At 39.0% G+C, this 26,765-nt stretch overlaps 1 protein-coding gene across 1 annotated transcript in view; it reads left to right on the forward strand.

The window, feature by feature from the left end:
- The first annotated feature begins 2,569 nt into the window (after positions 1 to 2,569).
- The window catches only part of LOC143539826 (protein NO VEIN-like), a 29,673-nt gene continuing 5,477 nt past the window's right edge, over positions 2,570 to 26,765 (forward strand). Inside the window, exons 1-13 of the mRNA XM_077033029.1 lie at positions 2,570 to 2,821; positions 3,526 to 3,866; positions 4,106 to 4,508; positions 5,071 to 5,184; positions 5,330 to 5,398; positions 5,591 to 5,707; positions 6,452 to 6,565; positions 16,512 to 16,677; positions 17,020 to 18,479; positions 18,561 to 18,773; positions 19,126 to 21,309; positions 21,405 to 21,517; positions 21,592 to 21,943. Coding sequence (XP_076889144.1) covers positions 2,570 to 2,821; positions 3,526 to 3,866; positions 4,106 to 4,508; positions 5,071 to 5,184; positions 5,330 to 5,398; positions 5,591 to 5,707; positions 6,452 to 6,565; positions 16,512 to 16,677; positions 17,020 to 18,479; positions 18,561 to 18,773; positions 19,126 to 21,309; positions 21,405 to 21,517; positions 21,592 to 21,943 — 5,898 coding nt within the window. The remainder of the gene's footprint in view (positions 2,822 to 3,525; positions 3,867 to 4,105; positions 4,509 to 5,070; positions 5,185 to 5,329; positions 5,399 to 5,590; positions 5,708 to 6,451; positions 6,566 to 16,511; positions 16,678 to 17,019; positions 18,480 to 18,560; positions 18,774 to 19,125; positions 21,310 to 21,404; positions 21,518 to 21,591; positions 21,944 to 26,765) is intronic.

Raw genomic sequence — 26,765 nt, forward strand, 5'->3', positions numbered from 1 at the left:
AAACTGAAAATAAACCTAAACGAAATATAAAACTGAATAAACTGAAACCGAACAAAAAAACAAAACGGAACTTATAAAACAAAAATCGAACCGAAACCAAAACCACATAGCTCAAACTGAACTTAAACAAAACTGAAACACACGTGATTACCATAATATTCTTAGTATGTGTTAACTTTTTTTAACTATATGGCCTTTGAACTTTGCGGGATTGATACAAATTAAGAAAGTAGGATTTAGAAGTAGCAGATCCAAATAGCAACTAACATGTTGATCTTTTTGTTACTACTAAGTTGATTTGAAGCAACTTTAAAAGTAATTTAAACATTTGCTGATTTCGTGTATTTTAAGAAATGAGATGTTGCAGGTGGCTATTTGGCAATGCTTTTAATGGAGCAAAAACATAGAAAGATGCTTGTAATGGGAGCATTTCAAACTGCATTGACTCGATATTGACCATTGTGGCAGCCTTTAGTGTAAGGGATCAACGCTACCTTATATTTAGGTAATATGTTAAGCATTTTCTTTATCTAAACGAACAACTGAAAAAGTCTAACCAAAAGTCGAAACCAAAACCAAAAACGAATGCCTAAACCAAAACGCAAAAAAATGAAACTAATCCTAAACGAAACCAAAGATCGAAACATAAACCGAAACCAAAACCAAGAACGAAACCATAAACGAGAGCCAACCCGAAACAAAAAACCAAATAACTGAAACTACACATAAACAAAACCAAATATTGAAACCGAAACCAATAACTGAAAATAAACAAAAAAGCAAAATATAAAATTGAATAAACTGAAACCGAACAAAAAACAAAACGAAACTTATAAAACCAAAATCGAACCGAAACCAAAGACATATAGCTGAAACTGAACTTACACAAAACTAAAAAAACCGAATCGTAAGAAAAAATTGAACAAACTAAAACCGAAACAAAACCAAAAACACTGAAAGCAATCTAAACAAACAACTGAAAAAATTTAACCCAATTGGCTTGAACTTTAGAAAGGTTTATTGGGCTCATTGGCTGGGCCAAAATTAAAAGTTACAAATTAAAACAATCCAGCTCAGCCCGAGTCAAGTGCGACAAAATGTGTGGCTGAGCTATCTGGGTGAACAACTTGCTTTAATGCGGGTCGGGCACGGTTTGGTTGATCTGCACATTTTTTTGGTCATTTTTGAAAAATAATTAATCAATTAAATATAAATATAATTGCAATACGAAATTCACATTTCAACTACAAGATGTGCATTAAAAATACACTAACCAGTTTCCCTTTCAAATCTTTTTAAAATTTTCTTTGACCTGTTAGGCAATAAACCGTCACCCATATCAACCCGAGTTGATACGGTACCATTAACATTAAAATCGGGGAAGTGTAAATTTATGTGAAAACTTTGTAATGATTTACTGATGCTGATCATTTGTTGTTTTGTTATCACTTTGTTGTGATCAATTGTTTTGTTATCACTTTGAATGCAAAGATTATGATCGTTATAGACTTTTTCTTGATCTCAACGCGTCCCTACACAGATCAGAAACTGGAATGGGTAAGTGGAGTTACCTTTAACACATTCTATATATTAAATTAACAAACTGAACAAATGATGCAAGTAACACCTTACTTGTTACAGGTGATATAATCAATGCCAATCTCTGCTGGTGTTCGCGGGCTGGCATGTTCCACCTGACACAAACCCAACACGAACCTGAAAAATGTGACAGAAATATGTGCTCCAACACGACACGAACTCGACGGCTGACATGAGCAAGATGTGTTTAACCTCAATAAATTTAATTTTTTTCGCGTATTGATACTTAAACTGAGCAAATGTATATAAAAAAATTCCATTATTGTCATAAAGTCATATGCCAGTTTTCTTGATGGTTTGGTTTGGTTTTATGTTATTTGAAATCGGTAGTTATAGATATATAGTTCCATTTTAATTAGTTTCTTATTTTTTTCTCCTAAGATTTGTATCACTATTGATGCGCGTTGCATTTTTTTATCCAAGGATTAAAACTTTATCGAAAACATCTCCAAACTAAGGGCGCAACTTGCGTTTTTTATCCGACTTTTATAATCAATATTACATATAACAAACCGATCCCCTACTAACTGAATCTGTGTTGTGTCACCGCAGCAACGCGCGGGCTCTTTGCTAGTAACTATCAAAAGAAGTATGTTACACTATACTTTTGTAAATATTAAAACAAAAGGTCAAAACTCTTTTCCATTAAGTAGCCAAAAGTCAGAATCTTCTACATTAAGCAAACTCAAGATACTCTTCTTGAGAGAGTAACTTGCTGACTAAGTTGTAGAGTTTTAAAACTTTAGGGGTGCATTCTAACACATCGAAATAGTTTAGTACCAAAACCGAAACACTTTTTCAAACAAACACCTTTTAAACCGTAAACAAATAACGAGTATCCACGTGGCAGAATGCGATTGCAGTAGTACAAAAGGCCTCTGCTTATTTATATTACCATCTTTCCCGGCTGCTTGTACGTAGACCAAGAGACGACCTTTCAGTTAGTACGCTTCCACTTCAAACAACCGAAATGTACGGACATAATCGGCGGCAACGCTACGGCGAAAGTAGTCGCAACAACGCAGAGTCTCCGGCGTTTGCGACGGTCAAGCGCGCAGTAGTGAAAGCTCACTCTGATCTTCTGGCCACCGGCCAAACCGTATCTGCGTTGAGCGTCTCAAAATCAGCGTTGGTGATACTCAACGCTGTTTCTTTCGAATTGCTAGGGTTTCGGGTGCAAAACATTCCCTCACTCAACCGTATCATGCTCACTGAAGCCAAGGTAAAGTTGTTTATCATGATTGATCAACTTTTTAATTTTAATTTATTTAATTAAGTTTATTATGTTTCACGATTATGATTAAATTGTAAGTACATTATATTTAGGTTTTAGTAAAAGTTGATTATATTTGATCAATTTTTAGTGTTTGATTTTTGTAAGAGGTCACGTTATTAGTGTGTTGACTATTGACTTTTGATTAGTGCTGACTTGAGTTAGTTAGTGTGTTGACTTTGAGTTAGTTAGATATTTGTTACTCTAACTATCACACTTGTGTTAAGCTCATTGATTGTTGAAAGTGAATCATGAAGTGAGTTAAAAGAAAGTTGAAGGGCGTAAGTGGCACGCTTACTTTAACCAGTTAGGTTTTGATTATTACTTTTTGAAAGTTTAGATTATATGTTTAGTTTTTGAATATTTTTGCAAGTTTGTCTTGTTTGTTTTAATATTTAGAAGTCAGGAGTTTGAGTATGTTGAGTTTATGTTTAGTTTGAGTAGGACTAGTATGACTTACTTTAGTATAAATAGACTGGTAAGTGAGTCAAGAAGTTAATAAACAGAAAGAGTTGATCATCCGTGAGATCAAATTCCGTGTTCGTGTTCTTGGGCCGGATTGTCAGCAGATAGTTTGTAGATTCTTTGTAACTCAACAAACACAAATAACGAAAGTACAATTCTCTCTTGACTCACTATTTTTGATCTTGTAGGTCAACTCTTTTGTACATTGTTTTGTTGGAGTTCAAAAGATCACATCATTACATGACTTAGAGATGGCAATCTGTGAAAGTGTGGGAGTCAAGAGCTTTGAAGAACTTCAAATGGGTCCTATTTTGAAGCATCCACTAGTTGTGCATTATTTTTCTGTAGGGCCCGAGGTCACAGAAGTCTGCAAAATAACTACTGAGCAAATTGTTGCTTACCTCAGCAAACTCCCTCGCAGAAAAGGAAAGACTTATTATAAGATCACAGTTGATGAATTTTTGGATTTTATAGCAAAGAAGAGGAGTATAAGCCGAGAAAATTTATGCATACGAATTCAAAGTCTTGGGTATGATTTTTATAATTCGATTATTACATGCTTACTGGTTTAGTTAAAAAGAGACTTACATAATCAGTGAATGACAATGTGATTGTGTTTAATGAAAACTACATAAACACCCTCATTAACCAAGATTCCTCTTAAGCATGCTTGTTTTTTAAAAAATAAATTTATATAGACTACTGCAAAAACCTTTGCGCATTCGAAGATGTGCATTTCTTGATTTTTTTGCTGATGTACGTCTACAGTATGCACATGGGGCATATCATACGTGGAAGGCAATCTGAAAGCACTATTTTAAGGAAGTGCCTTGATGGATTGGACGTAAAGTCGATTCTTGATGACAACGAGGATGATGATGGAAATGCTGCAAAAGATGACGAAACTGATAAAGATAATGATGTCCTAGGATCTGAAATGGATTGTGTTGCTTCGCTTGAAGTGAAACAAGGATCTGAAATTAATTTTTTCACAAAATGCGTAACTCATAGAACACCTAAATTATGGATGGATGGGATCAATTTTAAACCGAAGTTTCAAAGTTCGGACGTGGAAACAGGATTTATAGGTAATAATGCAATCGATGGGCATACATGGAGGTTCATTGAGATATGGAAAGACTCGTGTGAAAAAGAAGAGAATGCAGTTGTGGTACGTCGAAGCTCTTCTCTATTTTACATTGTATGTGAGTTCATTAAGATCTGGACAAAAGACATATAAAAAGTTATACACGTTTTTATAGTATTTGACAGTTATATCTATTTCACTTTTCTTTCTCTATGAGCTTAGTTAAAGAATGCCAAGCTTATGAAAAAGAACGGCTGTGTCATATTTTTTTTGTCAAATATAATACATTATTTTTGTTTAGTGACTGGTACTATGGATTCTACTTTTAATCGTTAAGTAATCCGTATCAGGCGATTTATGATGTATGATTATTTTAACGTTTACATATTATTTTCTTTTTTTTTTTGCATTGACTTCTTGCAAAAGTGAAATTTATCAAGTTAGCTTATATTTTATAATCTTTTGCATATGTTATATTGTTTGTTACAGTTACACTATTGATAGTGTCATAACTGGTATGTTTTGCTTGTAGGTATTATTGGAATATAGTATTTAGGGTTTTAGTGTCGAGCCCACAAGCTCGGTTTGTTTCTATATATTGTAACTCTATCGAATGGAACTAAATCAATGTTTTACCGTCTTACAGGTATTTGGCAAGATGCTTGAATTTTATCACGGTCAAATGAAGCAAAAGACGAAAACTAAAGCTATAAATGCAATGATTAATTCCAATCTACATGCTCAATTGCTAACGGTTTCTGTAAGTTAACGTAGTCATTTTCATACAATTATTTTTTTTTTGCCATGTCAATGTATTACTAAAATTTTTACAATACACGCACTGCCTTTTAATTGCATTTTTGAACACACAATATTTTTCTCTTTTATTTTTCTTTTTGTTACAGATTGCATCTATAAAGTTTGGCTTGTGGGACCGTGTGAGTTCTACGTGTGCTGCTGATATTAACACCGAAGCCGAGTCAGCTGAAAAGAATACTTCAGTTGCCAAAAAGCATGAAATGGAAGGTAGTGTTGGTAAATTTTTTTAGTGTTATTATCTCTTACTGGTTATGTCTTTCTACTATTCTTTCTTTGTTTCAATTTGAGTGTAATTATAAATTATCTCAACGTTATTATCTGCTATTGTGATCATGTTTAAATTTAAGTTTCAAAGTGTGGATGTGGAAACAGGATTTATAGATGACAAGGGAATCGATGACCTTACAAGGAAGTTCATTAAGATATGCAAAGACTCGTGTGATAAAGAAGAGAATGTAGTTGAGGTATGCTGAAGCTTTTTACTATATTACGTTGTACGTGAACTCATTAAGATCTGGACAAAGACATATACAATAAAGCAAACTTTTTATGATCTTTAGCAAATTGTATTCATTTCATTTTCTGTGTTTACTGGTATATATAATGAATGCCACACTTATGTTTTGTCATTTTTTTACGAAGTAGATTACTTGTGGTTTTGTTTAGTGTTTACTGACCGGCAGCTTTTAATCTTAACACACTTGGAAGGACAGCTAGATTAGCTTACATATTCTAATTTTCTGCATATGTTATATGTAACGCCCTGCTTGCGGTGCGCGCATTTAATGTATATATGCGTGAACCCTCAGGTGGGCAAAAGTAAAATTGCACTAATTTTGACATTATTTTACTAATCTCATGAAAATAACGTTAAAAGTGGCGGAAGGTTAATCAGGCATCATGTGGTGGCGTTGATAGCCGAAAGACAAGGGCACATGCACCAATCAGCCGGTGTCCCGATGATTGGGTGCTATGTGCCTTATGTCCAAGGCTTGATGCAAAACTACTATCGAGCCGGGGGTCTCACCGGAAGCAGTCTCTATATCCCTATGGGATAGAGGTAAGGCTGTCTACATCTTACCCTCCTCAGACCCTACCATAGCATTGCTATTGGTGGGATATACTGAGTACGATGATGATGATGTGATGATGATGTTATATGTAGGTCTCATTAGTATTGTGTCCTAACTGGTATATTTTGCTTGTAGGTATTTGGCAAGATGCTTGATCTTTATCATGGTTACATGAAGCCAAAGAAAAAGTTTAAAGCTCTAAACAAAATGAGTAATTCATATCCACATGTTGGATTGCTAAATGTTGCGGTAAGTTAATTATGTGTTAGGTTCGGAGTCACACACAAACACGAATACAATAGTAAAACCGAAAGAATAAACGAAAGAGACACAAGGATTTAAGTGGTTCGGTCACGGTGTATGACCTACGTCCACTGTCGATAACTAGGGTTTTCTTATTATTGAGTGATACAAACTTACAAGTACAGGAGAGAATATATAGACTAGACAATTAGGGTTTAACCCTTTAACTAAACTGGGCCTGATTAGAGCTTTTGGGCTTGGCCAAAACTCAAACAGCTTAATCTCCTAATTCTGTCTATTCGTCTAAACCGGACCCGACCCATGATGGATCGGAGACCACAACATAACAATCTCCCACTTGGGCTTCGAGACATCTTCTCTAAACCACCACTTGGATGCGTCAAACATTTCAACCTGCTCCCATTTGGAGACGTCAAATGTCTTCACCTGCATTGCCTTGTACATGTAAAATAAAACCCATCTGGTTTTGCACCTCCTAGTTACCCTTCGCCTTCTCAACATTATTCCTGAAGGCCTGCTGAAGCTCTGCACAGCTTCAGCTTATCCAGCATCACCGGCTTGGTGAACATATCTGCTGGATTCTTAGCACCTGAGATATTTTTCAAACTGAAAACACCATCACTGATCAAATCTCTGACAAAGTGATATCTCCTCCCGATGTGCTTAGTCTTCGAATGATAGACTGGATTCTTCGCAAGTTTCACTGCACTCTCATTGTCACAATATAAGAAGAACTCTGCCTGTTTCTTTCCCAACTCTTCAAGAAAAGTTCTCAACCATACTAATTCTTTACTTGCTTCGGCTGCTGCCATATATTCTGCCTTAGTGGTTGATAAAGCAACACTTTTCTGAAGTCTGGACATCCAACATACTGCTGTTCCCCTATTAGATAGATTAAGTTTCTATTTAAATTTGTTTATATTAGAGGGTGCTATGTGTAACTAGTTTCTCTATTTAATCCTTTGTAATCTTCATTATCAATATACAATCAATATACAAAATACCAAAAGGTTATTTTGGTATCAGAGCCTAGTCTCTGTCTGCCGGCCCTAACCCTAGCAGCCGTCTTCTTTTTTTTTCCGGCCATTCAATTTCCGGCTATACAACAGCTCTTCTGCCGATCAACAACAAACCCAACAGCTGCTTATCATGGCCACGATGAGTCTCTTTTCCGATGCTGCCAAGACCACACACAACTCTCACAAGTTTGGTTTCAAACTCACCCCTACAAACTATGGTTTCTGGAAAGCCATGATTCAACCGTTCTTAATCACCAACAATCTGTATGGTTATGTTGATGGTTCTATACCTTGTCCAGCAGCCACGATCCAGCCATCCTCACCATCAGATTCTGGTCCTGCGCCGTCACCACAGGTTAACCCCAACTATGCGACATGGATTTCGAATAATGCTCATATTCGCATGCTTCTAATCTCCACTATTTCCGAATCAGCTTTTGCACATGTTTTACACAGCAACACATCAGCAGCCTTCTGGTCAGCCCTCGAACAGGCTTATGCTCCGAACACGGCTTCCCGGGAATTTACACTCAAACAACAGTTGCTGAAAATCGAGATGAAGAGTGATGAATCGGCTGAAGCATATCTGGAACGTGCACAACAGTATGCTGATGCCTTAGCCAACATTGGTGAGCCTTTCAAGGACAAGGACTTGGTTATGTTGGTGGTTTCTGGCTTACGGGACGAATACAATGGTCTCAAGAGTAACATTCTTACCCGACAATCACCCACACCCTTTTGTGACCTAGCAGCTTTATTGTCTGATTATGATTTTATGATTCGCAAACACACACCCACGGTTACACCAACCCAAGCTTTCTCGGCTGTTTCCAGCTCTACACCGTCCTCGGCAGCCCCTAATTCACCTTTTGACAGTGGGCCTTTTGACAGCCCCACTGTCCAAGCTTTACAACACCTTGTTAGCCAACTTGGTCTATCACTACAACCTGCTCAACAGCAGGCAAACAACTCCCAACCCCAAGCATTTTATACCAACCGTCCAGGACCAACCCGGGGTCGTGGTAACTACAACAACCGACGCGGTCGCGGGTCTTACAACAACAACCGCAACACTCATGGGGGAGATCGAAGTCACTTTCCTTGGGCTTCTACTCAAACCACTGTGTTTGGGACTTGTACTAGGTGTGGGATTGGTCACATCCCCTCCCATTGTCCTAACCGTGCCTCTAGTTCTCGCGGGGGGCGACCATCTGCAAACTATGTAGACTCTCGGGCCAGCCAACAACGTTACACATGGGACACTGGAGCTACTGATCATGCGTCTCCGGAACACTCAACTTTTGATTATTCAGAACCATACCAAGGCAGTGACAGTCTTTATGTAGGCGATGGTAAGGCACTTCCCATTCTTCATATTGGTTCATCTCGTTTCTACTCTCCAAACAAAACTTTCCACCTTAAAAATATTCTTCACGTTCCAACCCTTAAACAAAATTTAATCTCTGTTCAAAGATTTTGTCATGATAATAATGTGTTCCTTGAATTTCATTCTGATTTCTTTTTTGTGAAGGACGAGTCTACACACACTACCCTCCTCACGGGTCCAAGCCATGATGGACTCTACTCGTTCTGCGTTCCAAAGATTCAAGGAGTTCCAAAAGTTGTCTTTTCAACCACTCGTGCTTCTTCTCAAATTTGGCATCAACGGCTTGGCCATCCCCATCATCAGCTTTTAAATTCTATGCTTTCTAAGTACTGTTTACCTGTTTCGAATAAACCTTCTGGTAGTTTTGTTTGTGATTCTTGTTTTGTAGGAAAATCTTCTAAACTATCATTACCTTTATCCGATTATAAAAGTTCTCATGTTTTGGATTTAGTTGTTTGTGATGTATGGGGTCCTGCTTCTATTCCTTCGTTTGATGGTCATTATTACTTTCTGTTATGTGTTGATCATTTTTCTAAGTTTATGTGGTTCTTTCCGTTGAAACTTAAATCGGATGTCTTTGTTACATTCAAACAATTTATCACAATGGCTGAACGACAATTTAAAACAAAACTTAAATCTGTACAAACCGATTGGGGGGGTGAATTTCGCAAACTCTCCCCGTTTTTCCTAGAACATGGCATCATTCACAGACTCTCCTGTCCATACACCAGTGAACAGAATGGCGTTGTTGAACGACGTCACCGGCATGTTGTTGAAACTGGACTCACCTTGCTCGCTCAATCTCATGTTCCACAAAAATTCTGGCACTTTGCATTTGGCACTGCTGTTTATTTGATAAATCGCATGCCATCTCGCAACAATTCTAATCTTTCACCCTTTGAAGTCCTTTTTCACCGCAAACCTAACTTCTCCTTTCTTCGAGTCTTCGGGTGCCAATGCTACCCTCATCTCCGCGCCTACAACTCACACAAACTAGACTTTCGCTCCATTCCATGCGTCTTCCTTGGGTACAGCACCTCTCATCACGGATATCGGTGCTTTGATATCCAAACCGAGCGTATCTATATTGCTCGTCATGTTCGCTTTAACGAATTCCAGTTTCCGTTTCACTCATCCTCTTCTCCTACTCCACCATGCCCTAACCAGACACCATCTTTCTACTCTTCCTACCCAACACACCTCCACAACTCACCAAATACACCTCCTGATTCACCAATACCATCCACGACAACATCTTCACCTAACTCGGCCCAATCTACATCCACAACTACTTCTACATCTTCGGCACCTACTCCACCACCACCTCCACCACCACCACCACCTCGTACCCGTCCACCCAACCTTCGTCCGAACCCACGACAGCCCGATCGTTATGATCCTTCAGCTTTTCACACTCACACTGCTCCCATTTCTGAACCTGAATCCTTTACCATCGCTAACAATGACCCTCACTGGCAAAAGGCTATGGCTGATGAATACTCAGCTCTTGTGCGCAACGGCACCTGGTCTCTAGTACCACGTCCACCTAACACGAATCTTGTTGATTGCAAGTGGGTATACAAGATTAAACGAGATCAATCTGGAGCTGTCACGCGTTACAAAGCGCGTCTTGTTGCCAAAGGTTTTCGTCAACAACCAGGTGTGGATTATCATGACACTTTTAGCCCTGTTGTAAAAGCGACGACTATTCGATTAGTCTTATCACTCGCCACAATGAAAGGGTGGCCTCTGCGACAACTGGATGTTCAGAATGCCTTCTTACATGGCACTTTAGAGGAAACCGTGTATCTAAAGCAACCACCTGGTTTTGTTGATCCACAGAAACCTGATTATGTATGCCTTCTTCATAAGTCCCTCTATGGACTTAAACAGGCTCCTCGGGCATGGTTTCATCGGCTCTCCACCACTTTACTAGCTCTCGGCTTCAGAGGGTCCAAAACGGATCCTTCACTGTTTATTTATTCACACCATGGTATACTTTTGTATATGCTCGTCTATGTGGATGACATTATACTCACAGGCAACAATCCAGCGGCCATAGAACGAGTGGTTCACAGCCTAAGTAAAACATTTGCTGTACAAGACTTGGGTAAGTTATCATATTTTTTGGGTATTGAGATTGTTCCCCGTGGAAAGGATATTCTTTTATCTCAAAAGAAATACATCCTAGAACTACTTTATCGAGCCGGCCTTTCAAAGGCAAATCCGGTTCCCTCTCCCATGACTACTACCACCAATCTGTCTCTCGATGATAGTTCTCCTTTTGACAACCCGGTACGTTACCGTCAAACTGTTGGGGCGCTCCAATATGTCACTTTGTCTCGGCCGGATCTCACTTTTGCAGTCAGCAAAGTCTGCCAGTTTATGCAATCTCCTACGGTTAACCACTGGTCAGCTGTCAAACGTATTCTACGGTACCTTCAAGGCACTGCTGACTATGGTCTAATATTACGACATGATTCCGGCTCCTTACTTCATGCTTACACTAATGCTTCCCTTACGGCCTTCTCTGATGCTGACTGGGCTGGGAACCCAGATGACCGTCGATCCACTGGGGGATTTGCTATCTATCTTGGTAACAATCTTGTTTCTTGGGCTGCTCGCAAACAAAAGACTGTCTCTCGGTCATCTACGGAGTCTGAATATAAGGCGCTTGCTGATACTGTTGCTGAACTTACATGGCTTGAGACTCTTTTACGTGAACTATGTGTTCCGGTCACATCAGTTCCCACATTGTGGTGTGATAATTTGGGAGCCACTTATCTGTCTGCTAATCCTGTATTTCATGCTAGAACAAAACATGTTGAAGTGGATTTTCACTTCGTTCGAGAAAAGGTTGCTCAAGGGAAGCTTGATGTTCAGTTCATTTCCACACAAGATCAGATTGCTGACGTGTTTACCAAAGCATTACCATCACAACGATTTCTGCAGTTACGATCCAAGCTACAGGTCGACTCCCGGCCTTAGCTTGCGGGGGAATATTAGATAGATTAAGTTTCTATTTAAATTTGTTTATATTAGAGGGTGCTATGTGTAACTAGTTTCTCTATTTAATCCTTTGTAATCTTCATTATCAATATACAATCAATATACAAAATACCAAAAGGTTATTTTCCCCCAACTGTGAAAACATAACCAGTAGTGCTTTTAAACGTCTTCTTACATCCACCCAGATCAGCATCTGAATAACCCCTGAGAATTGTATCCTTCCCCTTAAAACATAACCCCAAACTGGAAGTACCCTTTAAGTATCTGAGTAACCATTTCACCGCTTCCCAATGTTCCTTTCCCGGATCCGACATAAAACGACTAACTACACCGACAGCATGAGCAACGTCTGGCCGTGTACAAACCATGGCGTACATGAGACTGCCAACAGCAGATGCATACGGAACTTTAGCGTTCTCTGTTCTTTCTTCCTCTGTTCTGGGAGACTGGTCTTTGGTAAGTTTGAAATGACTTCCCAAAGGTGTGTTTCTCGGTTTAGTCTTCTCATCATTCATCCTGAATCTTTCTAACACTTTCCCTATGTATTTCTCTTAGGATAGTGTTATGGAGCCATCTTTCTTTCTGGATATACTCATCCCCAAAATCTGTTTGGCTGGACCAAGATCTTTCATCTCAAATTCATCAGACAACTGTTTCTTCAACTTGCGAATCTCCTTCATATCAGATCCTGCAATTAACATATCATCTACATAAAGAAGTAGAATGATATATGAGCCTTTAAACTTCTTTAAGTAGCAGCAATGGTCGGCCTCGCATTTCTTGTACCCAGTTCTCACCATAAAATCATCAAACTTTAGGTACCATTGCCTAGGTGCCTGCTTCAGACCATACAAGCTTTTCTTCAATTTGCAGACCCATTTTTCTTTCCCGGCAACCTGAAATCCCTCAGGTTGTGCCATATAGATCTCCTCGTCAAGATCACCATGTAAAAATGCTGTCTTAACATCTAATTGCTCTAGATGTAAATTTTCTGCAGCAACAATACTTAAGATCAATCTGATGGTGGTCATCTTCACAACTGGAGAGAATATTTCATTATAATCAATTCCCTTCTTTTGCTGGAAACCCTTGACCACTAAACGAGCTTTGTATCGTTTAGACCCATCATGTTCTTCCTTGACTCTATAGACCCATTTATTCTGTAGAACTCTTTTATCTGGTGGAAACTTGGTTAAAACCCATGTCTGGTTTTTACTCAAAGAGTTCATCTCCTCCTTCATAGCATGCTCCCACTGGAGCGAATCTTTCAACTTAAGTGCTTCATAATAACTCTCTGGCTCACCATTTTCAGTTAAAAGGAGATAATTAACTGAAGGTTTGTAACGTACCGGCTGTTTAGAAACTTTGGTGGACCTCCTAACCCAGTGCTGAGGCGGGTCAGGTTCTTGTGGAGACTGTTCATCCTCAGACTCTGAACTCCCACTGTCAGAGACTCCCTCTGACTCTTCATTTCCACCAATATCATCATCTTCAAATTCAGGAACTGTGGTTTCTTCAGTTTCTGTCTCGGGTTCGGTAGCTGACTCAACTGTCTTTTTCTGAGCATCAATTTCATATTCAACCTGCTCTTTATGAACCCTTGATTTTGAAGTGTTTCTATCTTTGTATAACTCAGCCTCATTAAAAGTTGCATGCTTGCTTCTGACTACTTTTCTGCTTTCTAAATCCCAAAGCCTGTAGCCCATTTCGTTTGACCCATATCCAATGAAAACATATTTTTTAGCTTTAGCATCAAGCTTGTCATTTTCACTAGATCATAAGCGCTACACCCAAAGACTTTCAAATGCTTATAATCTGCAGCTTTACCTTTCCACTCTTCTTCTGGTGTCTTGAAACCCAACGGTACTGACAATCCCCGGTAATTAAATAAGCTGCAGTGTTAACTGCATCTGCCCAGAACGTCTTTGGAAGCCCGGCATTAAGTCTCATACTTCTTGCCCTTTCATTTAACGTCCTGTTCATTCGTTCTGCCACTCCATTTTGTTGAGGAGTGCCAGGGACTGTAAAGATCATCCGAATACCGTACTCTTCACAATAATCACGGAATTCTTTGCTAACGTATTCACCACCGTTATCCGACTTCAAGCATTTCACCTTCAAATCAGTTTCCAATTCAACAGCAGTTTTCCATTTCTTAAAAGTATCAAAAAACATCGGATTTATTTTTAAGAAAGTAAACCCATACCTTGCGTGTCGAATCATCAATGAAGGTGACATAATAGTGCGATCCTCCCAAAGAAGAGACTGAAGTTGGTCCATAGACATCAGAGTGAATAAGCTCCAATTTCTGAGCTTTAGGTTGTTTTCCGGTCTTCACAAAAGATACTTTCTTCTTTTTACCGAAAACACATGGTTCACAAAATTCAGATTCAACCTTCTTCAGTTCTGGAATTTTTCCTCTAGCAACGAGCATTTTCATCCCTTTTTCACTCATGTGGCCGAGTCGTTGGTGCCACAAACTAGACTGACTCGGTCCACTGGTCACTGCATTTACCCCATCAGCTGGAATTTCAACCATGTATAAAGTGCCTTTCTTTTTACCTCTGGCGATCACAAGATTCCCTTTCACAACTTTCCATTTACCCCCACCAAACATAACATCATATCCTTGGTCATCTAACTGCCCACCAGAAATTAGCTTTCTTCTAAGGCTAGGAACGACCCGAACATCCTTTAGAGTCCATGAGGTGCTCAATGAAATTTTTAGTTCAATATCCCCCATCCCCGTGATATCAACAGCATGATTATTAGCCAAACGAACTTTACCAAAATTACCTGTTCGGAGATTCTTCATCTTCTTCGTGCTATAAGTGGCATGAAAAGATGCACCAGAATCCATAATCCATGAATCTGTTGATTCTTCAATACAACAGATAAGAGTCTCTTCTGAACCTTCTGAATCATCTGAACCGGTGGCCAGATTAACTTCCTTCTTAGATTCTTTCTTTTCTTTTGAAATTGAGGGGTTAGGGCATTGGTTCATTTCTTTGCAATTCCAACACTCAATGTCTTTTCTGGGCTTTGACTGACTTCTTCTTCTAGACTTTGACCTACCCCTGCCATTACCTTTCTCTCTTCTCCTACCTCTCCCTTCGGTGCTCAATATAGAACTAGATGTCTCACCAGAATTCCTTCTTCTTATGTCCTCCCCTAAAATCAAATCCCGGACTCCTTCAAAAGTAAGCTTAGTATTCCCAGAAGAACTACTAACTGCAGTAACAGTCCCTGACCAACTTTCGGGTAACGAGGATAACAAGAGTAACGCTTGAACTTCATCATCAAACTTGATATCAACAGAAGACAAACGAGAAATAATAGTGTTGAAGTCATTAACATGAGAGGTAACAGATGCCCCTTCCTTCATTCTGGTGTTAACTAGCTGTCTAATCAGAAATACCTTGTTTGATGCAGAAGGCTTTTCATACATATTTGACAAGGCTTTCATAAGACCATACGTGGTAGTTTCATTTACAATATTGAATGCCACATTCTTAGCTAGTGAGAGTCTAATAACAGCTATGGCTTTTCTGTCAAGTACCTTCCACTCATCATCTTTCATACTTTCCGGTTTCCTCTCTTCTAGTGCTTCCATTAAATCTTTCTGACATAGCAAATCCTCAATTTGCATTTTCCACCATCCAAAATCCTGACCATCAAACTTCTCAATCTTGATCTTTCCGTCCTCAGCCATTATCCAAACTGAGTTTTGATTACAGCAAACAACCAAACTACCCAAGGAATAAAAGGACTGGAAACTGATCAGAAAAAACGAACCAGCAGCTGCGGTACTGTAGCGACGGCGGAACTGTAGCAGCGGCGCGGTACTGTAGCGGCGGCGGCGGTACTGTAGCGGCGGCGGTACTGTAGCAGCGGCAGCGGAGCAGCGGCGGCGGAACTGTGTGTATAATCGAGAACCAGGCTCTGATGCCAATTGTTAGGTTCGGAGTCACATACAAACACGAATACAATAGTAAAACCAAAAGAATAAACGAAAGAGACACAAGGATTTAAGTGGTTCGGTCACGGTGTATGACCTACGTCCACTGTCGATAACTAGGGTTTTCTTATTATTGAGTGATACAAACTTACAAGTACAGGAGAGAATATATAGACTAGACAATTAGGGTTTAACCCTTTAACTAAACTGGGCCTGATTAGAGCTTTTGGGCTTGGCCAAAACTCAAACAGCTTAATCTCCTAATTCTGTCTATTCGTCTAAACCGGACCCGACCCATGATGGATCGGAGACCACAACATAACATTATGGTCATTTATTCAATTGTGCGACGTCATGCATATATCTCCCTCTAAACTTAATTTTACATATTTTCCCAAGTCATGTTTAAAGCACATTGTACATTGTGCATTAAAAGTTATGCTCTGGGGAACATATAATTTTGCAAGTATAGAGGGGGATAGTTGCAATTTCTTAAAACTTTTATTATTTAAGCACTGCTTGTATTTTGTGAATACAAGTGTCTTCTTTTTGCTACAGATTTCATCCATAAAGTTTGGTTTGTGGGACCGCATTAGTTCTTCTTCTCAAGCAAACAGTAACGAGACACTGGTAAACACATGTGCTGCTGATGTCAACACAGATGTTAAGCCAGCTGAAAAGAACACTTCAGTTGCCAATAGGCATGTTTTGGAGGGTGGTGTTGGTAATATACACACTTTTTGTGCTACTTATTTCTCAATATTATTATTATTTGTTAACATTTATTTCTCTTTATTTTCTTTCTTTGTTTCAAAAGAGGTGTTTGGTTTATGAGGTTTTGTTTCAGGTTTTGCTAACAATATTCCTATAAAGCTATGGTTAATAGCCGATTAAAAAATGAAATATTTATGAAAAAGTAGTATGTTTAATCATAAACAGTCAATCACCATGAACATTTCAAAGACGTTACAAAAAGTCGATTGTTAATGGTAGCCATAAGGGATTTAGTTAGCATTTTCTATTTTTTTAGACTTTATTTTCAGATCCATTATTTTTCACTTCACAGGAATTGTTCTTGAAGATGTTCTGAAATATGTCAAGAAATATTTTGTGTCTCTTGATTATGCTCCAGACAATGTAACTTCATGTCCAAGAAAACAAATGATCTTCACAAGGGAGATCTGCAAGTTAGAATGCTCTTTAACTCAATATTTTTCTGTTAATGACTTTGAAACACTTGGTTTTGGAGATATTTTCACATTCTTAGCAGACCATATTTCTCTACTACCTGCCACTTGGCAAAAGTTTTTTATAATTACTGAAAAACCCGAGAAGCCTTTGGTTAAAGTTTGCATGAGCCAACAGTATGTGTTTGAGTTATTATCACAAGCTGCTAATAGCTTAGGGGAAAATGAAACCTTAAGCAAGTTAATGGTTTCTGAATTGTTAAGAATGCAGTTTCCTTCAGCTGGTCTTACATTACTAGAAGATGATGTTACAGAAGATCTTTTGACTACTAGGGGCAAGAATGGTGATAATGTGAACTTAAATATTGTGTTATTTTCTTCAACTTTAACTGATTTTCGGGCAGAAAAGGATCTCTTGGATACTCATGTTTACGCAAATGACGCAGTTGAACTGTTACTCAGGGCTCCGATGTTGGTAGATTTAGCCTCCTGGTCATGTTGGGACTATAAATTTGCACCTTCTTTAGGCCCTCTTGTAGGGTGGTTATTAAGTTATGTAACCACCAAGGAGTTGCTTTGTTTAGTGACAAAAGATGGAAACGTTTTACGAATTGATCAGCTAGCAACCGTTGATTCCTTTCTAGAAGCTTTTCTTCACGGGTCTTCTTTTGAAACAGCTTTAAAGCTTGTTTCTTTGATTTCTATATATGGCGGTAAACGAAATGTACCGCTATCGCTTTTAAAATGTCATGCAAAACATGGTTTCGAAATCATGTTCAGGACTTCTTCACAAATTGCTTCAAGATTTGTTCTTGATTGTCTTGGATACTTACCTAAAGAATTCAGAAGTTTTGCTGGAAAATTATTAGTTTCTGCATTTCGTTCGGTTGCTAAAGATGCATATATGCTGATTTTGAGTGAATGCAAAAGTGCAAAGGATCATATGATGATTCGTGAACTTGGATTATCACTGGGCATAGTGGAATGGTTTGATAATCATTTACTTCTATCTCAGTCCAAAAAATCAGCTGACAATAAAAGATCATTTTCAGAAAATTATGTTTCTCGGTCTACTGATCAACTCGATCAACCCAGTGTGGTGACTCACAGAGTTCATAGTTTTGATCTCAGTTCTGTTCAGCCAGTTTTGGACCCTGAGAGAGAGAGAAACGCAGCTGATATAGTTGAGGCTATTAGAGTTCAAGAATTTGGTTTGGACTCTAATATTTCAAACACTGAAAATATCATTTTGAAAAAGCAACATGCTCGTTTAGGAAGAGCACTTTTTTGTCTTTCGCAAGAGTTATATTCTCAAGACTCTCATTTTCTTCTCGAACTTGTAAGTTTATAGTTTTATTCTTCCACATTATCTTTTTTCTTCTGGCAATAACGACATGTATTTTGTATCTTCGTTTTGTAGGTTCAGAATGCTGATGATAATTCATATCCCACAAATGTGGAGCCCACTTTGTCATTCATTCTTCAGGAGAAAAGTATTGTTGTTTTGAATAACGAAAACGGTTTTTCTGCTGAGAACATTAGAGCGATCTGTGATGTTGGGAATTCTACCAAGAAAGCATCTAGTGCTGGATACATTGGCAAGAAAGGGATTGGATTCAAATCAGTATTTCGGGTATTTCTGTTAAACTTTTCGTCCAACTTTTATTTTAGATAGCCAACATATTTTTGCCAGCATGAAAAAACCATCAAAGTTTTATAAAATCTAATTTAAGGCCAACTTTTAAAATTTTGATTAAGTGTAATCAGACACTTTAACCTCTCAAATGATGAGTTCAGCTGGTATGCTGTGGAATCAAGATTCAACTTTGTAATTCAAAGAATAGAAGCTTATGTTCTAGCTTGCATGATGATTGAAACCAAATCTTTGATATAAATCAACTAACCTTCTTATCTTGCTATTTAATTTATGTGGGTATTTGCTTCATATATGATCTGTTGAAAACATCTCTTTGATGTATATGCAGATAACCGATGCTCCAGAAGTACATTCTAATGGATTTCACATCAAGTTTGACTTAACCGAGGGCCAAATTGGTTTTGTTTTGCCAACAATTGTGCCTCCTTGTGACATGAATTTCTTCACAAACTTGGTCTCATCAAACACCACTAATCAAATGAATACACCCTACAATACATGCCTTGTGCTCCCCTTGAAGTCAATGTCAAAGTCAAAGCCAGGAGAAACTTCCACTGTAGACAACATCACATCTATGTTTTCAGATCTTCATTCATCTTTATTACTTTTTCTTCATCGTCTTCAGTGCATTATATTCAGAAATTTGATTACTGATTCATTCATCATCATGAGGAAAGAAATAATTGGTAATGGTTTAACTAATGTTTCTGTTGGGAATGAAACACTGACTTGGTTTGTTGACTCCCGGAAGTTGCAGGCCAATGGCATTCGAGAAGATGTAAACTTTACTGAAATTTCAATTGCTATGGCTCTTGAAGTTTTAGAAAATGGCAGTTACAATCCAAAGTTAGATCAACAATATGTTTTTGCATTTCTTCCTCTTAGAACATATGGTTTGAAGTTTATAATCCAAGGGGATTTTATTCTTCCTTCTTCAAGAGAAGAGGTTGACGGTGATAGTCCATGGAACCAATGGTTGTTATCTGAGTTTCCACGTTTGTTTGTTAGTGCTGAACTGTCATTCTGCCGCCTTCCTGGTTTTAACAATTGTCTTGGAAAGGCTGTTTCCGTCTTTTTGAGCTATGTTCCTCTTGCAGGTGAAGTGCATGGATTTTTTGCTCCACTTCCCAGAATGATCATATCAAAGCTGTGCACCTCAAATTGTTTGCTTCTAGAAGGGGAAAATGGCAAGTGGGTCCCACCGTGTCGGGTTTTAAGAAACTGGAATGAGCAAGCTCGGACTCTTTTGCCTGATAGCTTGATTCACAAGCATCTTGGTCTCGGGTACTTGAATAAAGAAATAGCTATATCTGATTCACTCGCACTCGCTTTAGGTATCAAGAATTATGGGTCTAAAGTTTTGGTTGATATTTTGTCTTCTTTATGCCGTACAAAAGAAGGTTTAGCATCAATGGGCCTTAACTGGCTATCTTCTTGGCTTAATGAGTTATATTTAATGTCCCATCAGAATCCTGTTGATTTTAAAGTTGGCTCTGATGTTTTGAACACGTTGTCAAAGATACCCTTCATTCCTCTTATAGATGGTGGTTACGGTTCAGTCAATGAGGGTATGATTTGGATGAATGTAGATGGTTCATGTAACAGCCTAGAAGCTTCTACAAGATTGTTTGCTAATCTTCGAACTGTTAATCCTGCACTTTTTTATGGTTCGGTCACTGGTAATTTAACTCAAATGCTTTCTAATGTTGGTGTTCAACGGTTATCTGCACATCAAGTAGTAAAAGCACACGTCTTGCCAGCTATTAGTGACAAAAACAATATAGCCAGTAATGATCTTATGGTAGAGTACTTATCGTTTATAATGGTCCATCTGCAAAGTGGTTGCTCAGATTGTTTTACAGAAAGGGAGCACATAATCTCAGAGGTTTACAGTAAAGGCTTTATCTTGACAAATCATGGCTTTGTTAAACCTTCTGAGGTTGCAATCCATTTCAATAATGATTTTGGGAATCATATTGATATCATTAGGTTGATCAGTGGCGTTGATGTAAAATGGTATGAGGTTGATCAAACCTATTTGAAGTATAGTTCTCTGCAACACTGGAGGGAGTTTTTGAAGGAAGTTGGAGTCACTGACTTTGTGCAAATCGTTAGAGTTGAGAAAACTGTTTCGTCTCAGACTTTTCTCACAAATATGATGTGGGATAAAGTGATTCTCCCACCTGGATCAACTGTTATCGATTGGGAGTCTCGAGAATTGATTGAGTTATTAGCAAAAGTGTCACTAAGTGGTGATCGTGAAAAGTGCAAGTACTTGTTGGAGGTTTTTGATGAGTTATGGGATGATTATTTTAGTGATAAAGCTGAAGCTTTTTGTATTATAGATGGAGAAAATAAACCCTTCAAGTCTTCACTAGTAAGTGTTCTCAATGATGTTAAGTGGGTGGTTTCTAGCTTGGATGATGGGCTTTATTGTCCTAAAGGTTTGTTTTATAATTGTGAGGAGTTGTGCTTGATTTTTGGTGATAACGCTCCTTATGCCGTTCCAAAGGTCAATTTGTGTATTCCTCTTTCCTTATAAAATTATTATTTTAACTTGTAAAACTTCAATGTTATCACATTGTGCCTTTTTTGTATATGCAACAGATTCGAAGTGTGAAATTGGTGACTAGCATCGGTTTCAAGACTAGTGTTACCCTTCATGATGCTTTATCTGTACTTGAAATATGGAAAAGATCTGCTAAATCTTTCAAAGCTAGGTATGTTGTGTTTATTGGATTATGTGTTTTTCTGCCATTAATCTTTTCTGACAGTTTATGGCTTTCCACACCAGCATATCACAGATGTCCAGATTCTATTTGTTTATACGGGAAGAATTTGTTTCTTCAGATCAGGAAAGCATAGCAAACTTAAGCAGTGGACCATTTATATTTGTTCCACTGTCTTCAGTTTCTTCAAGTGAAGTTGTATCTGGTGTACTTTTATCTTCCCAGGAAGTGTATTGGCATGATAATATGGTCAGTACAGAATGTGAAGAGAGCAAAATGTTAAGCAATTTGTATCCAAGTTTCCATGATTTTTTTGTTGATGAATGCGGTGTAAAGGAGAACCCGCCACTTTTAGATTACCTTGCGGTTTTACGACATTTATCAACTATAAATACTCCACTAGAGGCCGCCAAAAAGGTAAGGCCTATTAATGTTAATGTTTTACGTAGATGTGGCAAAATGGGCAGGCTGGATATCGGTTCCAACTGTGTCTGGTGAGGTTGACATGACCTTTGGGGTTGTTTTTATGCTTAAGTGGAGATACTTTGATACAAATCGGGTTGGCTCCAAAGAGTTACTTGTCTATTCTCGAAGGGGTAAAGTGTAAAGTGGCTAAGAGTTATCTTGAAGAGAAAGTTAATATAAATAGGAAGGGAATATTGTGATTAGATAGGATGAATTTTGTTAAGATTGAGTAGGCTGTGGCACATGCCAAGAGAGAGGGTGTGACCCTGGAATTGTTACATGTCCTTATCATTTTTTTATTTTCCTTGTATTCCCTTTACATTCGAAACAATCCTTTCCTATCATCTATCAGTTCAATTTCAATCCAAGTTACATCTGTGTTTTTCATCATTGGTCCGACCTTGCCGTTGACCTGCTTTCAGTTTTTCCCATTCGTTTGCCCATGGAAACTCGCACAAACACTCGATTAGATACTTAGGATTCTCAGATCAAACAGCTACAGTCAGATGTGAATGAAATTCGTGGTTCGTTATAATCTATTGGTAGCTTGTTACAGTCTTTGGAGGTGGAACGAGCTGAGTCCGGGGAGTTTAGGAAGGTGGTTTTGACGTGGATGGCGAAGCAAGATAAGAGAGCGGTACCCGATTCTCCGGCTTCAGGGGTTTCCGGTGGTGGTTTCGCTTATGTCGGTGCCGGATCTGGCTTGGGCCGTCCGACAATACCGGTTCATCTTCATCCCTTTCGTGGGCTGTTAAGATGGTAAAACTTCCTGAATTTTCTAGTTATGATCCACAAGGATGGATTCAAAAAGCAGATCTGTATTTCGACTTGAATCATAGCTCGATTGCAATTGGCTCGATTAAGTATGGTTGGGGTCGCACAACATTGGTTTACCATAATTACTCAGGTGCATCCTACCATTTCTTGGCCTGATTTTCAATCAGAACTGCTTCAACGGTTCAGTGGATTGGAAATCCAGAACCCGTATGAGCAGTTGGCTACGATTAAACAGGGCAATTCAATATATGATTACATTGACGATTTTGAGTACCTTCTTTCACTAGTTCCCCGTTTACCGGAATCACAGACAATCGGGTATTTTGTGGCTGGTTTAAAAGACGATGTGAAGAAATGGGTACGTCTTCATCGACCTCAATCTCGTTTAGACGCTATGTATCTGGCAAAGGACGTCGAGTTGATGCTTCGTCCAGATTCGGGTCTAGAGGCTTTGGGCCGATTTCGTTATTTAAACCCTAAAGGGCTTCCAACATTTGGGCTTAAAGATGGACCTTCGGTGATTGGCCGTTCTGACTCCAGATCTGTGTTTTCTTCCTGGCCCAGTGATAAACATGTTTTCCCTAAATTGGACTCTCCCCGTTCAGTTGCAAACCCTAGATCGTCTTTTTCGGTGACTGACAATGGTCAGTTTTCTCCTCGTGATCGTGGTATTCGCTCACTCTCCAGAACTGAGTGGGAGGACCGGCGTAAAAAAGGACTTTGCTTTCGTTGTGGTCAGCAATATGGGCCAACTCATAAGTGTCCCGAGGGAAAGTTACGTGTCCTGTTGTTGGGAGATGATGAGGATGACTTTCCCTTTGGAGATCAATGTATTTTACAGTCGGATCCTTCTCCTACTCAAGAGATCGATTCAGATTGCACGGTTGGTACTTGTAATGCCTTGGAGTTCGCTGGCACGGTGGCTGCTCAAGCACCTTCTGCCACTATGAAATTGGAGGGTACTCTGATGGGTTTTCCAATCTCTATGTTGGTTGACAGTGGGGCTTCTCATAATTTCATTTCATGCCGTTTAGTTTCGGCTATGGGTTTGTCTTCTTCTAAATTCCGGGGTATGAAAATCAAACTGGGTGATGGACATTTCGTTTTTGTTTATGAAAGATGTGTGGCTCTTCCGGTTCTTATTGGTCCTTGTTTGTTTTCGGTGGATGCTTTGTTTTTTGATACCGGCTCTTTAGATTTTATTTTGGGTTTGGAGTGGTTAAAGTCTTTGGGTGAGGTTGTACATGACTGGCAACACTCTTGGATGCGGTTTGAACATCATGGAGTGTCGGTGCAATACATGGGGTTCAAACGGGTCAGCCTTCGTTATCAGCTTTACACCAGTGGTTATCCATGGATGGTACTATGGTTACTTCGTCAGTGAGTACTTAACCTCCTTCGGTTTCACCTCTATTAACCACTGATCAACAAACTACTTTAACTGCATTATTGCAGCAGTTTGAAGAGATTTTCCGACCACCTTCTTCTCTTCCTCCGATCCGTTCTCATGATCACCGTATTCAGTTGTCTAGTCCTACTACCATCTGTGTCCGTCCCTATCGTTACCCTCACATTCAGAAAACAGAAATTGAACGTCAAGTGCAAGAATTGTTAAGTATGGGGAGTAAGAGCGCGTTTTCAAGTCTCGTTATATTGGTCCGTAAAAAGGATAACTCGTGGCGTATGTGTGTTGATTATCGTGCCCTAAACAATGCCACAATTCCAAATAAGTACCCCATTCTGGTGGTCGATGAACTGATTGATGAGTTACATGGCTCCACTTTCTTTTCTAAATTGGACCTCAGTTCGGGATATAATCAAATTCGCATGTGCCTGGACAGCATTGACATGACCGCTTTTCGTACTCATGACGGACACTATGAGTACTTAGTCATGCCATTCGGCCTTATGAATGCTTCGGCTACATTTCAAGCGGTGATGAATGACATTTTCCGTCCTCTTCTACGGCACAAGGTGGTCATTTTCTTTGATGACATTCTTATTCACAGTCCTACTTGGGAGGCTCATCTGGCTGATTTAAAAGAGGTTTTTGACATTTTACTCCATTACTTCAAAGTCAATCCTGCCAAGTGTAGTATGGGTCAACGGTCAATTGATTATTTGGGTCATGTAATCAATGGTCAAGGGGTGTCCATGGATCCAGCAAAGGTGGCTGCTGTTGTTGATTGGCCGACTACAACATTAAAGGCTCTTCGTGGATTTTTGGGGTTGACGGGGTATTATCGTAAATTTGTTAAAAACTATGGAAGCATTGCTCGGCCGTTAACAGATCTCACAGAAAAAGATGCGTTTGGTTGGACCCTGGTGGCTCAGGCAGCCTTCGAACAACTTAAACAAGCCTTAAGTTCAGCTCCGGTCTTGTCTTTGCCCAATTTCTCTACTCCTTTCGTTGTAGAATGTGATGCCTCGGGGTGTGGTATTGGTGCTGTTCTTATGCAACACAAGAAACCAATTGCTTATTTTAGTAAAGCTTTAAGTGATCGAAATTTGTCAAAATCAGCATATGAACGGGAATTGATGGCTTTAGTCTTGGCGGTCCAGCATTGGCGTCCTTATTTGTTGGGTTCCAAGTTCACTGTGTGTACGGATCAGAAGAGTTTGAAATTCTTATTACAGCAGCGTGTTTCTTCTTATGATCAACAGAATTGGGTGGTTAAACTCTTGGGTTAGGATTTCGACATTCAATACAAGCCCGATCGGGAAAACCGTGCAGCAGATGCATTATCCCGTCGTGCGGATTCGGGCCAGATTCTACAAGCGGTTTCTGCTCCTATATGGTTGCATGGTGCTTTGCTTATAGAGGAGGCCAAACAAGATTCCGAAATTCAAACCTTAATTGCTAAATTTGAAACGACACCGACAAAGTATCCTGAGTATTCACTCAAGAATAATGTTCTGTTTTATCACGACCGTCTGATTATATCTCGCCACTCTAAATTTATTCCTGCTTTGTTACACGAGTTCCATGTTACCGCTTCGGGAGGACATTCGGGGTTTTATAGGACTTATCGGCGGTTGGCGGCTAATGTGTATTGGGTGGGTATGACATCTACAGTTAAAAGGTTTATCCGAGAATGCGATATTTCTCAGCGATGTAAGGCTAGTTCGGTGTTGCCTGGGGTCTGTTACAACCTTTAGCCATCCCCGATGCTGTTTGGGAAGATGTAAGGCCCCCCGACCCGGGTGCCCTACTTTCTTGCTGGTTGGATTTACTCATTCACATAATTCGTAAAATCAGAGTTAACTAAAACTTTTCGCGGAATTAAAAGTCATTCGTTCATACATAACATAATCATCTTGTCTTAAACATCATAACATAAATCCATAAAACATTAAACGACACGGTGTCTTCTTCATAGCGATGCCGGTCTTCTTCTTATTGCCATGTGTCCTCATCAAGCAACTTGTCTCATTCTACTTGCCTGTGTGCATACTAAAAGTCAGCTACGCTGAGTGAGTTCTAGTTAATTAACGTACATTACATCCACTTACTTACCAATACAGTCCGAAGATACGTATTGTTACTTACTCATTCGTCTATCATTCAATCATACATACGTACATACATACATACATTCATACTAACAACATACCTCGGATACTATAAAGATCCGGTCCTCACTTACCTTGGATATTATAAGGGTTCAGTGCCCTACATACCTCGGAATTATAAGGATCCGGTGTCCTACTTACCTTGGATATTATAAGGGTCCAGTGCCCTATATACCTCGGTTATTATTAGGGCCTGGTGCCCTCTAACATACCATACCATTCTAACTTCATTTCATTTCCTTCTAATTCCTTCAATCATAACTAATATAACATTACGTGCATACTAATTAATCAATCCATAACGTTCACATTCATACACAAACATGTATCTAATATACACTTACCATTTAAGTTAAGTGTATAAATCTAAACACATCGTAGTATGCACACAACCCCGAAAACATAACACAAAAGGGGCTAGAAC

The sequence above is a fragment of the Bidens hawaiensis genome, unplaced genomic scaffold (genome assembly GCF_021521415.1).
Source record: "Bidens hawaiensis isolate Kalapana, Puna unplaced genomic scaffold, B.hawaiensis_p1.1 tig00012057_1, whole genome shotgun sequence".
Classification (NCBI taxonomy): domain Eukaryota; kingdom Viridiplantae; phylum Streptophyta; class Magnoliopsida; order Asterales; family Asteraceae; genus Bidens; species Bidens hawaiensis.